The 15,242-nt window shown below is 40.1% G+C and overlaps 1 protein-coding gene across 4 annotated transcripts in view; it reads right to left on the reverse strand.

Moving 5' to 3' along the window:
- The window catches only part of ECPAS (Ecm29 proteasome adaptor and scaffold), a 72,110-nt gene that overhangs the window by 32,647 nt on the left and 24,221 nt on the right, over window positions 1–15,242 (reverse strand). For all 4 annotated transcript variants that reach the window (XM_080362573.1, XM_080362574.1, XM_080362575.1 and 1 more), the window contains exons 6-20: window positions 14,861–15,029; window positions 13,851–13,990; window positions 12,256–12,337; window positions 11,873–11,992; window positions 11,610–11,695; window positions 11,254–11,332; window positions 10,084–10,133; window positions 9,450–9,516; window positions 9,221–9,343; window positions 7,935–8,038; window positions 6,742–6,865; window positions 4,494–4,574; window positions 3,813–4,041; window positions 3,166–3,257; window positions 1,237–1,371 (exon numbers count right to left, since the gene is read on the reverse strand). In XM_080362573.1, the coding sequence (XP_080218699.1) occupies window positions 1,237–1,371; window positions 3,166–3,257; window positions 3,813–4,041; window positions 4,494–4,574; window positions 6,742–6,865; window positions 7,935–8,038; window positions 9,221–9,343; window positions 9,450–9,516; window positions 10,084–10,133; window positions 11,254–11,332; window positions 11,610–11,695; window positions 11,873–11,992; window positions 12,256–12,337; window positions 13,851–13,990; window positions 14,861–15,029 (1,681 nt within the window). The remainder of the gene's footprint in view (window positions 1–1,236; window positions 1,372–3,165; window positions 3,258–3,812; window positions 4,042–4,493; window positions 4,575–6,741; window positions 6,866–7,934; window positions 8,039–9,220; window positions 9,344–9,449; window positions 9,517–10,083; window positions 10,134–11,253; window positions 11,333–11,609; window positions 11,696–11,872; window positions 11,993–12,255; window positions 12,338–13,850; window positions 13,991–14,860; window positions 15,030–15,242) is intronic.

Below are 15,242 nucleotides of genomic sequence, written 5' to 3' on the forward strand. Positions count from 1 at the left end.
GGTCTCACAGCAGCAAACCCAACTGAAGACAGTCCTTCACCCTCTCCACTTCAGCTATCCATTTGCACTGCAGTCCTCGCTGGGCCACTACAGATCACCACCACCCCACTGGTTCTGTACATCCACAGCACACCAGAGCTCTACCTGACTCAAACTCAAAAATGCACGGGAACACTCTGCCTTTTTTTGTTGTCGTTTCATGGTTCACATTCCTCTTTATTCCCAGCCAGGTTCTGTGACAGGCCAACCATGGCTTCACGGGTGACAGCAGTGGGGGCTGGGACCCATCTATGTCAGCTTTGTGACTGCAGAAGCTGCGCCCTATGCTAAACCAAGCAATGACATCGCTTTGGCTCACAGACACAGCTTTCACAGATCCAAATTAAATCGTGTTTGTTAACTACAGCATAAAGCAATCAGCACATCTTGTCCATATTTGAGCCAGTTACCTCCAGTGTAAAATAGCAGCCCATGAAGTCCTTCAGAGAGACTGATATAAAATTTTCTTGGGGAAACAGAACCTAAAAAAGGTACTACTGTCCCTCCCTTTCAGGATTCAAGACACACCAGCAAAGAAACCTGCCCAATTTGTTTTCAGGAGTCCTTCTCAATGCTTATTGTGGCAAAATGCCGAGGTAAGGACAATGGGAGCGGGAGGGAGCTGCAGGAGGAGGGCAGGCAGGCAAACCCACCGTGTAACAGCTGAGCAGTCCATGTGGGGTGGGAGGGAAGAAACCAGCCCTCACCCAGCAAAGGCTGCTGCCGGAACAAGACCTGGGGTGACGCGGAGCCAGGAGGCGGCTGTGGCTCAGGAGGGGAGGGGGAGCTGAACATTTAATGAGTTAAACATTTCCTTAGTTCTGTAGAATGTGACCTGTAGTCACAAATAGGAAATCAGCAAATTATTTGAAGTAGGCAGTGTGATCCATTAACACTCAGTGGGACAAGCTAGCTAAAACTGGTTAAATACATGACAGTGCTGGCTTTGCCTGGGGAGTACCTCCAGGAAACCCTTCTTCTGACCTTAACAACAGCTTCAGGGATTAATTTATTTTAAGATCTGTTGCACTCACCTACAAGAAAAAACCCTTCTCACAGTCCAACTGGACGTCATCTAGTTAATTTTACACTCAGATTAAGGCTAATACATCCTGGACACACTGTGAGATTCAGATTTCCTATCAGTTACATGTCAAGAGAAAAAACAAGAAGAAGCAGACAAAGGAAGGTAGTTACACGGCTGTCTTTCGTCATCTTGATCAACTGCTCCAGGGAGGCCCTGAGCTCATTTCCAGACATGGTAGACAGCACTACGGAATAAAACAGGGCTGCAAGCTCACGCATTTCTTCTTTATTCGTGTTCATCAGGCTCTGCGGGAGATTTTAAAAAGAAAAATATAGAAGCAGTTACTTATACAGTCTGTTCATACAGAGCTTCAATATACAAGCACAACTGTCCAGCAGCTACATAAATAGTATTTAACTCGTAAATCACTCTTCCAACTGACAGCGTCATCATTTAGTGAGAAACAAAGCACTCAGTTCAGCAGAGCATTTATTACACGCGCAGTGTTTAGGAAGACGATTACCACTAGCCACACGAGGGCTACCCACACATTCTGGCTTCAACACACAGATTGAATGCTTGGCTGAATTTTGTCTTCAGAGAAGAGCTTCCAGATTTTGCATCCACACTAAGCTAAAAAAAAAAAAACCCCTAAAGACAGCGTTTTTCCTGAGATACCGGAGGCTTTAATTTCTTTTTTATTAATAAAAAAAAATGAAGAGGTTAAAACAGTTAAATCCAACGGTGATCAAAAAAAAACCCAGTAAAGTGTTCGGGAAATCACAGCTCTCAATGCAAATTAATCCACTGTGTCTTGGAGATCTTGTATTACCTAATTTATTAAAAAGTTGAATTTGGGAAGCCTCAGGTAACTTGTTAGGATATAATCTTACCTCTGACATTAATGTGGTGTATAATGCAAGACACTAATGTAAAAAATTCATACCGAAAGCTTTGAATGTCTTGGGCCACTGCAGACGCAGCAAAAATGAGCCAAGCAAACAAACAAGAAATTAGATCTGTGAGGCTCATGAAACATAACTCTACCTTCAACTCAAAACTTGCATCAGATCACATAGCTGACTTCCAACAAACCCCTGGACCTGTCCCTTCCACTTGGCAAACAGAAATCACACAAAGGATGATTTACATTTCTGTAACTAGGTAGTATCAGTATCAGCTAAATTTTGCAAATGGACACCAGGAAAAAAAAAAGGTTTTTCTGCGTATGATGAGCAATACTGAAAAGAAGTGTGTTTCCAAGTCCTCTCCTTTGAGATTCATACCTGCTCTTAAATGACTTAAATGGCTTAAACTGTATATAGCACAATGCAGTACAGATATCAGCAGAAGAAATTTATCAAACACATTCTTATTTTTAACTAGACCAATTGTTTTTTTCTGCCAGATTCCCCCAATGAAAGTGAAAGCAACCTGTAAGACCTTAGCAAATCCTGGATGCTTGAAGCAAATAATGAAAAAGCAGGAAGTTCCCTGAGAAAATAATCTAGTGAAAGCAGAATTCTCTTTGGCTTATGCCCAAGTAGGCTCCACTTTATCTGTTTTTTCCCTTGAGGCTAATAAAAAAAAAAAAGTTAAAAAAACCTCCACAAAAAGGGTTCTAATACAATTAAGGACCTAATTAATCTCATTTTTCTGAGAAGCCACTTTCATCTTCCAACTGGAACATTCCCACTGTTAAACAATTCTTAAAAATATTTGCAGAATTTTGTTTTCAGGTTTCTTTTGCTGTTTAATGGATCTTCTGATCGACAGGAAAAACTCACTATGCTAACAGGAATGATGACACAGATTACCCAGAACATGTCAGTCAATGAACAAAATCATAACACCAAAGAACAAAAACATAGTTTTCCCCATCCTGCTACATGGAATAGCTCAGGAGGTGTTGACTGTAGTAAGAAATACAAGATTTCAAAGTAAGTGCATACTTGGAAATAATACTCCATTCCACCATAGGAAAATGACAGGTCTTGCTAATGCCAAAGCCCCTTCACCAAAAAAACCCCAACCAAACCAAACCAAACCAAAACTAAACAAATAAACCAAACCACAACAATAAAGGGTTTTCAACATACCTTTATCCAATCCATTTTGTCTACAAATCTAGTGGCTAGTTTTTCTGGATACACTGAAACAACTTCTAGAAGACAATACATGACTGGCAAACCTAAACAGTAATTAAAAAAACAGGTTAGTAAACAACTGCAATATTTAAAATCATCTAACAATCAGCGATAAAAGCACGTTAAGAAGTAATTTCAATCAGGCATTTCAAAGCATTCACTTGCATTTCACTAGGGATAACAAATAATGCAGAATAATAGATCATAAAATTTCTCAGAAATGCTAGGGAAACTAACAGAAGCAAACATTCTGGTAGCAATTTGTTTTAAAGGCATCCAAGTGCTTTAAGACTACACTTGTCATGGATATGCTATTACCAGAGTGCAGAAGACATAGCATTCACTACTGAGGAAGCTGTTACAGACAATGGCTTCACAATTTTAAAGCATTATGTAAACCAATGCTGCAATTTGACTATCCTGCTCCTCCCATCTACACAGCAGCACAAAAGAGAACAAGTTTAAAACTGAAGAGTATTATATATAGTCCATGCTGCAAGTCTGCGATTGCTGCAGACAAGTTCAAAGCACTGGGCGCGGCAATTAATTTCAAATAAGACTTTATTTTCTTCAAGATGAAGCTGCACACAGCATCTTACCTCCAACACCAGCTAGCAGCTGCTGAAGAAGGCTAATATATATATGTACAGGGTTTGTTTCTCCACTTTTTGAAGAAGAGGAGGAAGAAAAAGATATGTGGTTGCCAGACATGAGGTTTCTTATGTAACGTCCAATGGCTGGAGCATGATCTTGCATATCTGCCAGGCTCTGTGAGGTTGGCATCACACCTGCACTGTGAGCAAGACACATCCGCAGATACAGAACTATCTAAGTACAGAAGAGAAAAACAAGCAACAGTAAGTGCATGAGGACTTGGAAAACCACAGAGGAGACAAAAGAAAAGGGCAGCAAATATGCTGTATTTAGTGTAATCAAAACAATACAGTTCTTTCTCTAACCAAATCTGGACAGAAGAGTCAGTATGGACATAGGCACAAAGGGTAACAAATCTTAGGACCAGCATAATGGGACTTTTGCACAGGATTGCCAGTTTCTCCCTTTGTGGAGCAGCCCTCTTGGGAACATTCCTCCCACCCCCTATGAAAATCCTGTTCAAGCTGCCATTTTAGGGAGAGACAGATAAAAGATGGAGAGTCAACCCCAACATCTGCTTAAAAAAAGAATTTTAGAGCGTAGGGTGACTTATGGCAACTGTTAGCTTTTTACACTGTCCTCTAAATAATGGTACAGCTATCCAAGAAGTAAATCCAGACAATTACCTCTCCAAATGTGGCAGGATTGAAAGGCAACACTGCAGTTCCAGTCATGTATTTAGCTGGAGTTTTCATTCGGTGAGAGGCCTAAACAACAGAGTGCATTAAGACTGAACAGTCAGACCCATGAGCAGCAGAGATGTTGGAAAGGTCAACGAAATTTTGCTGATGCAACTATGATTATCCTCCACTTAGCAACTGAAAATGTACAACAGTTCTATAACAAGAAGCACACAGTGCACTTGGTAATAGTACAGTTTAGGTCCATCAGCTTTACATCCCTATCAACTCAGAAAGTGGAAACTCTGAACTCGTGGAGGGAAAGGCAAGGAAGGCTGGAGGAGGACAACGTGTTTTCTTCTCCTCAGGAAAAAACAACTGCTTTAGAATTTAGAAATGAAATAACTCACAAACTTCCAGACTCTGAAGCACCCCAGCCAACAGGCAGCCATGAACCCTGGGGGGCAGCTCTGCCTGGAGAGGCTCCCCGGTGCCTGAGCCCCACCAGTCAAGCCCAGGGACTCTCTCAGGCCCTGCTGCCTACTAGGTAGAAGTGAGCAACTCCTTCAGTGGACATGTTAGCTTTGACAGCAGGAATATTCCGGGGCAAAAACACCTGAACAGAAGGTTTCCAGTGACACCCAGTGCAAACGCTGCAGGAAAGCTTGTCAGGATCCTCTGTGCAATATGCACATTGGCGCCAGGGCTGGGCTCAGCACGGCAGCCTTGCATCCGAATAAACACGAGGCAGTGGCACAGAAGTCAATATGTTCTTGGGTTTCCTAACATGCTCACATCTTTGGCAGCACTGGAACTTCAATGACAGCCAAAACCACTAGTGAAAACCTGAATTAACAAACCAGGTTACTCCTTTGAAGAATGGGTTCCTATCCACATCCAGCAGATCAGGTCCTACTCTTTAACATATTTTTTTGCAGAAGGAAAGAAGGATCACATCAACTCAAGCATCTTGGGCTGCTCTGCCAAGCAATGCATACAAACTACTCAAACATCTCCAGTGCTCGCAGATTATTCATCATATGTGAAAATTCACACTTTGAGATAACTAACCAAAGAAAGTATTTTTTAATATGCCTTCAGGACATGTAAGGAAGATCTAAAAAGTGCTCATTTTATTTTTCTTTTATTTCACCCAGAAGTGAGGGAAACTTGATTTTCTCAGGAGTGCTTAAACTAGTTATACTATAGTTATTTAATGACATTACAGAAGTGAAAAAAAAAATTAAAATTAACCACAAGGGGAACTGGCATTTAAGTGTTATCTAAAACTCTTATCTTGGTTTCTTGATTTTTTATATCTATTTGAATAACCAGTATTTTGGACAAAAGCAAGGTTTTTCATAAAGCTTTGAATATTTCCTACAGTAGCAGAGTACACCATCAGCAGAGTATACAAGATTTCACAAGAAATCTCTCACGTGTGAGAGTTCTGCAATCACAGAGCTCTTCCAAAGCCAGATGTGCTCCAATATGATATATTTCTGACTTTTTTTTTTTTTTTTAATTGACCATCAGAGGAAAAAAAAAAGTATTGTCAGTCATCTTTCAAATCATATTTATAGCTTAAAAGCCTAGTTTAGCTACTATACACAGAGGTGTGTAACACAAACTAGATTTTAACACCTCTCCAGATGGTGTCTCTGCACAAAATCTGAGGCTAAACTCAGTGGTACAGTTTTTAGCATATACACTAGACCTGTGTACATGGCCATTATTTTCACAGATTGCAATGAAGATGAATAATTAAGACTTTAACAAACCAGACTTCTTCACTTGTTCCAGCATCTCCTTTCCTAGCCTGCAATCTTTTTTCTGGTTTATGCACAATATTATTTCTCACCAGCCCAAACAAAGAATGATTTTCCTATCCCTTCACGAATACATTTGTCAGCAAACTGTTTGTAAAACCTACTAGATTATCACTCTTGAACACTGAACTCCTCACTTCACACATCATCTGCACAAAAAGCATCAATGCAAAATAATCCCTTTGTTAAAGGACACGCTTCCTTGTTACTTAACATTCACATCTCTTGTAATTAATGCCAGCAGAAGGTAACGATGAGTGCTAATCTTGGCAATGCAATACTATGCTTGGTCTTCACTGTCATTTTAGCTAACTTTATTCATCAGGGGAGGTGTGGGAGATGGAAACAGGCAAGGGAAGACCACACTTATTACATGCCTGAGCATCAGGAATGTGTATGTCATCTACTGAGATAAAGCACTGTACCTTGTCTTGAATGTAAAGGACCATTTCAGGGAAGGGAGGAGTCTGCTTCCCAGAACTCTCCTTTTCATTTTTACCAGGAAATGTTCTCAGCACTCGCTGGGCTTCTCCATGTACCTCCTCCCGCCTTTCAGAAGAAAATATGAGAAACAGATGTTACTTGCACAGAACAAGTGACCTTTAATGAGCAATGAGATATCTTGGGAAGCTGAGGCAGTTTTTAAATGATAAGTGGGGTTTTTTTGAAAGGAAGGGGAAAAAAGCTTGCATTGGAACTGTTAATGATTTGTTTATTTTAGAGATGGGGAAGAAAAAGGATAGTGATAGGTGGCCTCTGCAAAACAGCCTGGATCAGCCCACTTCTGCTCCTTTTACATCCTGCTAGTGTTCACCACCAGGTCCTGGTTCCCACATTCTTCTTCTCCTGTCTGCTCCTCCTCCCTGTCACTTCCTATATTCAAGCTTCAGCTGACGCCTATCAGGTTTATCACTATCTACGAAGCAGAAGACCAACTCCTGAAACAGGGCTGATGCTGCAACAACAGCCGTTTGTTGCATTGATCGTTTTAGCTTTCCTTAGTTACACAATAGCTACTCACATCAAAAATCAAGCAATTAAAGTAAGCTGGAAAAAACCACACCACTTGAATTGCAATAACAGAAAACTACAAATGAAATTATTACTGTAATTTAATGAATCAACTACCCCTCAGCAGAGAGTGACAACTCTCACAAGTGCATGCTCCTGTCTCTTTGCAAACACAAGTTAAAAATAGACTGCTAGAATTTGCCAGGCAAAATAATTTCTAGGCACTGAAAGGTGATTTCAGTTAATGCATGTTTACTTTTGCTATTGATCATTAGCATGAAGTGCTTTAGTGACAGCAGTTCACCTGAAAAAATAATCCAAGCCAAAGAATACCATAAGGCACAGTAACACTCTCCACATCACTGTCAAGAATGCCCCTATATAAAGGTTAATTCCCAAACTATTGTACTTATTTTCAGCTAGTGAGTTTTTATTTACTTACATACACACACACATATATATGCATTCATATTTCACACAAATACATATCAGATGCAAAAATGTATATATGTATCTCTACCTATATCTATCTGTCTGTCTATCTATCTATCTATATCTGTGTGTGTGTGTGTGTTTATGAAATAACTTTAAAAGGAAAACAACTTACGGGTCTCCTGCAGCTAACAGGAGTAAGTATTTGGAAGCGATATGATCTGGAGGGAATACCGTACTAGCAAATTTCACAGCCACTTGACGTACTTGAACTTCAGGCTTAAAGAGAACAAACACAAACATATGGTTTAATTTTAAATGAACACACTCATGACTTGCATTCATCACTTGTAATCATCAGTCATCTGTTTTGTTCTCTGGTACCAACATGACCCAAAGAGTTTAGACATTTTAAGACAGCATTCTTGCTAACTCTTCATATGGCAGGAGACAGGGAAAAGAAAAGTTAGTGTCTCATATACACACAAGTGGAAAACAAAACATTTAATTAAATACATGCACATTTTTGAGAATCATAAATCAGGATTATCGCTAATTCTTAGACATCTTAACTGCCCCACCCAGGCAGTTTTGAAATTAAGAAGGACATACATCATCTATCCACATAAAACAGAGCTGTTCTTAGGAGTTGCACAGCCAGAGGTGGAAAAGAAACATTAGCTTTGGGTGGTCATTCTCCCTGCTGGGTTAAGTCTCAAAATGGTATTGCCTGGAGATCTGCATTGCTCAAGCATCCAGGCAAGAGTCATCAGCATGAAAATAGCCTATTACACAGTTATTAGTGCAACCACTAGAAACACGTCTACCTCCACAGTCACTCTGAGTACACGTGCAAACACAAAACCCACTCTTTCTGAACACCCAGACCTCTGGGGAATTCTGAACACAGACAAGATACTCAGTAAAGTAAGAGAGTCAGTGGAGTGTGTTTTCCTCTGAATTAATGTTTCAAGGCTGAGCTCCTGGGGGGGTTCCCAGGTGACTTATAATGTTAGAAATCACCCAGTGTGCTGAAATCCCCACTTAGCAGTGAATGATCCTTTCTACCGAAGTCTTGCTTTCACAAAGCATTTCACAAGATAGTGTCCCCAAAGCATCTACTTCTCGAAAGTTTTATTAGGAGGAGACTATGAGAAACATACAGTGTAATCCCAATGGCTTTTCTTTCCAAAACAGAACACGGATAGAAAGTTGCGTTTTTACCCTTCTTGCAGCCACTGTACCACATTAAAAATACTTTATCTGAGCATACAAAACCCTATTCTCTCAGATAGGCGAGTAAGAAAAGGGGGACCTGTTCCAAAAGTATACAACAGGAAGTGTCAAGAAACACAAAAACAATTAACAGCTCTTTTCTTAAGGTATTTAATTAATTAATTAGTTAAGGTAATTAATTAATTAGTTAAGGTAATTAATTAATTCTAACTCCATTGAAAATACCTTTATTAAACAAGAAGCTACAAGAGCTTCCATCAGGGTACGCTGGGCTCCTTCCAAGCTACTGTATGCTCCAACCATCAAAGATAAGGCCTCCTGAACGGCAAGTCTAGTATCAGGATCCTCCTGCAGCACAAAACCAAGAGGTGTCACTCTACAGCATGCAGGGACAAGAATAAAGCAAAACCAGCACAAAACAGTAATGATTTCCCAAAGACCCGTCAGCACCCACCTTACATAAAGCTTCAAAAAACTGCTGTAGCAGTGCTATATCCTTGGTAAAGAGCTGAGGCATCCGGCTGAAACAACATATTTCGATTAACAAAATAAGTTTGGTTTAGTTTTGGTTTGGTTTATAAATTGTAATGCTTTACATTACATTTTATTGGTCTTCCCCTCATCTCACGTTTTAACTGCCAAACAAAACAGAGCTAGCACATGAAGTCTGCTCTATCTTATCGATTTTGACCACAGAGCAGCATCCCACACCTTAAGTTTGGAAAGCAAGATATTCTGTGAACAACTGCTTAGACCATCTGCACACCACTGAACATGCTATTCGTCCAGCTTCATGCCCTCTGGTCTTTGTCGTACATTCATTAAATTTTTGTTTCTGGAAATCCAGAAAGTGGAACCATCTCTTAAATTATGTGCATAATTCATGAGCTGCCATTAATCACTGCCAGAAAAGCTATCAGCTAAAAACATATTTCTTTTTACACCTCTGGGGATGTCACAAGAAGAATGCTTTTCTCTGCACTACTGTATATTCAATTGCAAAATTGGCAGGTGGCATAAACCTTGCTGCTTAGACTACTCTGGAAAAATTATTTAATGTCCCATTGCTTAAATGATGCTTCAGTTACCTGGAGAGCTTTCCAACCGCTGAATATGCCATTGACAGCAATTTTGAATCCTTGAATGATAAAACAATAAATATAATTCAGCAAAACTAGAAACACATAAAGGCATATCTTTTATAACTAAACATTTACTTTAAATCCTATCTTCAAAGTGCTCATTTGGGCTTTAAAGGACAGAGAATCTTGGAACATAAAATAATTGTTATCTGAGAACAAAAGCATTACATAGGAACTGAGGGAGCATGTTTTTCCAAAAGAAACAGGAAATCACACTTGTTGACAAAACATTAATGTCCCTGCTGTTCTCAGCTAATCACATTTTATTCCAAGAGAGACAGCCAAGAAGAATCAGCAGATATATGAAACACTAGCAAAGGGACAGAAACCTTCCCCACCAGCCCTGAACAGCAGCATAACACAAAGGAAGCTGTTTGCACAACAGATCCTGCAGATGACCAACACAGCACGTTCATATATGGGCTTCCTTCCTCCTGAACACTCCTTTTTTCATGTCCTTCCCAATGGCAGAGGAGGCACACGTGCTCAACACCAACTCAGGCCAGAAGGTCGCATCCAACAGTTCAAATGAACCAGCAAAAGGATCAAAGCTGCAGAAGAGGAGGTCTGCAACATCAGCCCTTCTTAAGATACATGCAGGAGTATCATGGGGAACTTGCCTTCTGAAGTGGCACTGGAAAGACCTCTTCAGGCCTTGCTGGTGTTTGCAACTTGGTTTGTAACACCCTTCTCAGAGCAATGTCAGCCATGGATACACAGGGTGGAAGGTTTTACAAGCAGGTGTACACAGCTGCTAATCACAACAGGCTGTACACCCGGAGCTGCAACCCCTGTGTGCTCCAGAGTAATGAGTAACAGCAGTGAGACGCTACTCTGGCTTCACTCTTTAGATTAACAACACTCTCATTCCCTGAGACTTCGCAAACAGTGTCCAAGCACCTATCCATAGCTGCTGAACAAATGAAACAGATTTCCTACATAGCTTTTTACAGTATTTGCTCTTCTTCTAACAAAATAGCTTAAAAAGTGTCCTTTGATATCCCCCTCAGCCATCTCCAAAAAAGAGATTTATCAGTTTCCAACATAAAGGTATCGTCTTTTGCTTGTATTTGTATGAACAATTATAGCTCTAAAGGAAAGAACTTTTCAGCTTACCTCTTTGTATTCATTGATCATCTTTGTAAGTCCATTTAAAAGCATTGGGCCTAATGGTTTTATTTTACTTTCTGGACAACTGCAATTAGAGACACCAACAAACAAAACATTATCTTTTGCATCGCTTAGAGGTATTTTGTCTCAGTATCATTTTTTCTCAGTTTTATTAAGCTAAGAAATTACAGCTTAATGTGTTTAAGCATGCAAGTACATACACAGACTTCAGGATTAAGGAAAAAATCCTACTTTCTGAGTTTTAGTACTCTTTCTTTGCTGTTAGTTTAGTTATATATTTAGAACAGAATGCATTCTAGGCAAATAGATGACAAACATTGCGCTTACTCTAAATTACTTACATGATACAAATATGGTGCACAAACTGCAAGGACAGGCTTCTCAGTTTTGCGTTTGTGTTTGCACCGAAGAGTCCATCATAAACCACCTGGCCAGAAGAAATACAGAGCAGGTCAGAGAGTGTTTGGCCTCACTTTCAAAGGTTTTCTAATTTCCCTTCTTCTTTCAACACTGTCATCAGTAACAGCCCTTCCCTGCACTTAGGACTGGAGGAACTGTATTACCAGGCTCATTAGGGGGAGCAACTTAGGAACATAAGCACTACCTGAATGTTAGCTGGGAACATTTCTGCAGCTTGCCTGGATCGCAGAAGATGAGGAACAATCTTTAATTTAACACGGGTGCTGACTGACTCGCGTTTCATTTCTGGTTTCAGAACAGATCCCTGTCAGAAAGAAAGTTGAAATAATATAGTGCATCTTCAGACGGCATACTTTTAAGTTAGCTAAATTGCCTTCTACTGCAAATCAGAACACACTTGGGACAAAGAAAAAAAATACTAAATAGCAAAACTGTTCAGTGAAAGCAAAGATCAAAGGAAGTAACAGATCTAAGAAATACATATGTGTCTTCTCCAAATACAATAACGCAACTAAAATTACAGCAACTAAAATTAAGCAGGTATGCAACTCGGAATGCAAACCTTACCTCCTTGGTTTTCAGTGGTATATCCCCAAGATAAACTTTATACATTTTGTTGATGATAGTAGGATTGTTCCAGTCAATTAAACTAAAGAAAAAGACACATTTAACACCAACATGTTATGATTCTGATCCTTGATTACTTTTTAAAATATGTGTTTTACAGCGTTTTGCATTATATTCATATTCTTAACAGAGTTTTAATAGATCTTATTTGACTTCTCATCACGCCCCCCACATCCATACAACATATAAGCATTAAGAATGTGAAGTGATTACAAATTTCACCAACAAATTCTGACAATATAATTTCAAATAATTTGTAAGAAACCTACACGCTCCCTTCTCTCCCACAGAAACAAGGCATATAAACCATGGTAGTCTACCACCTGAATACAGAACGGTCACCTGTTAACAAATTTCTCCATGTTCTTCAACATGCTTTGACATTTCAACAGAAAAGAAAATTTTTAATCCTAGGACTACTTCATCTTGGTCTCTCAGACAAACCTGTGTGCCCACAATAAGCATCTAACACTAGCTATTTTAAAGACTGTTTGGAACACACACACAGATCCAAAAAATACCCCACAGAAAAAAGCTAAGCATGAATGCTTCAAAAGGTAGATGAGACAGAACCGTCTCTTTCAGTGAAGCAACTGATTTCCAGACCAAGTGAGCTGTGAAGTAGCATCTATTTATCATAAAATACATTTAACATTGCATATTAACAAGCATTTTGTCCACACGTGTTTCGCTCTCCAGGCACAGAATACCAACACAAACGGAAAGATGAGACAAAGAGCAAAGGACAGACTGTCTTCCTTAACCAGGCTGTCGTCACTTACTAGAATCACCTCCCCTGCCACCACTGAGGCACATGAATAGACTCAAGGGAGGAGGTTTCACATTACACATCAGACTCTAAGTTAAACAGCCCTATACTTCTAGCAATACAGGAGCCACCTACACATTTCAAAGGCAGGCCTCTCTTGCTCCAAAACTACATAAGCCAGCACATCTTGAAAGATCAATAACTCAGCAAGTGGTATGAACAGCAATTACTCTGGCCTCTCGATAAGCTAAAGACAGAAGCATTGTCTTCAGATGATGAAAAGTGGACTGCAGATGTGCAAAAGATTTAATAGTGCAGACAACAGTGACTGCCAAACTTCCTAGACTATAGGCCACTTCGCAATTACAGTCTCTTTACACCCTTAGCAAATTAAATGAAAGTATACTTTTCTGAGAAAGACAATATAGTTTACTTGACCGTCCGTGACTCACTTACTAAGGGTTTATTGACCATCGATAATCCACAGATGAGAATTTGGAAACCAAGGAGTAAGAAAATGGATCAAAAGCAACACCAAAGGTGACCGAAAACAAACAGCTAAAGCTGTCAGCTCTGGAGCCAAGCAATGCCGGCTACAAGACTGTGAGCCGCGCCATTCCCAGCCCTGTGCGAATATACGTCAGCTTTGCAGGTATGTGTGGGACTGCACCCTTCCTCCTTTCAGAGCTCACCTTCTCTGGAGCACTACAATAGCGAGCTTTGTACAATCACTAGCAACATCTTTTCCAAACACTCAAATTTGTACCTTTGTTTGCTCTTCAGTTCAAGGTCTGCAGCGGTGGCCACACTGTGTCTTGTATCACTGGAGGCTACAATCAGGTGTATAACAGCTTCAAGTTCTGGCACTTGTTCAGCTTCAATGAACTTCACTATCCCCAGCTTACACTGTTCAAGAGTGGGGAACATAAACACAGTGTTACTGACAAGAAAACATACGTATCAACACTACAATTATGGATACTCTGCTGCTTACCGACTAAAAAAGAATGCTCCATCAACAAGAGAGAGTTTTGTAACCTTACTACCTTTAGGAGGAAAACACAAGGGTAGGCTGCAGTCATGATTGCTTCCTAACTGATACCTATATATCTAATTATTAGACTGTTTTTTAAGAAATGATAGAACACATATAGTTTAGGAGAATATTAAGGTAGCAATCTTTAAAGATTAACCAACCATGTAACCATAGAATCTTTTGTATAAGTAGACTCTGTAACCACAGAATCTATGGACTTGGTAATCACAACCTATTCTTAAAATTGACATAGATTTATGACATATGCTCTTAAAACAGGTAACTGAGAAACATGCAAATGTTGCTCAGCATTGCTTAATGGATAGCTTGTGTTAGAATAGGCATGGAATATGTTAATGGTGTCCAAGAATTGTAATGAATATGTAATTTTCCTGTCAATGTAAGCCATGTATGACCAACTAGCCACCATCGGACCTATGGAGGGACAGCCCCAGTCCAGCCCCGGTGCTGAATAAGAAGTGCTACTTTTAAACCTTAAAACGTCGTTTTATGAGTCGATTACTTTGCCGATTTTACGGTATCATAACCAGTGCTGGTGCTTCCCACCCCATCTCACAAAGCTCCATCATGTAAAGTCCCTCAATAAATTCTCTCAGGGCAACTGAAGACCTGGCCAGAGTTAGATTCATATAACCCTTCTGGTCTTCTGTTCCTCTGTCTGCAGCCATCCCTGTTACCATCCCCAGTTCATTGAGGACCAGCCCTGCAGTCGCAAGTACCTGTTCCAGCTGCTCTGGTGTCCATGGGCTATCTCCAATTACCCTTTTGGCTGCATAAAAGCTCATCCCTGGAGGCGGCTGAGGGATTCCAGGACCTCCTGCACTACTCGATGAAGACCCCTGCGCCGAGGGCATGTTTTGTCGACTCTGAGATTCATTCAATACGAACCTAAGCAGGTGGGAAAGGAGTTTCATTAGAGGCTTTACCCATCAACACTGACAGCTGAATTAGATGCTGGAAAAGAGGAGTAAACATAATCTGTCCGACTTTACATATTCTTCTTTAATTAATCCCATGACTTTGACATAGGACAGAATTTTATTCAGTTGAGACTCAGCTACCAGCTATCCCAAAATATCCTGCAGGAGCCATAACAATATC

The sequence above is a fragment of the Nesoenas mayeri genome (assembly GCF_963082525.1).
Source record: "Nesoenas mayeri genome assembly, chromosome: Z".
Lineage (NCBI taxonomy): Eukaryota > Metazoa > Chordata > Aves > Columbiformes > Columbidae > Nesoenas > Nesoenas mayeri.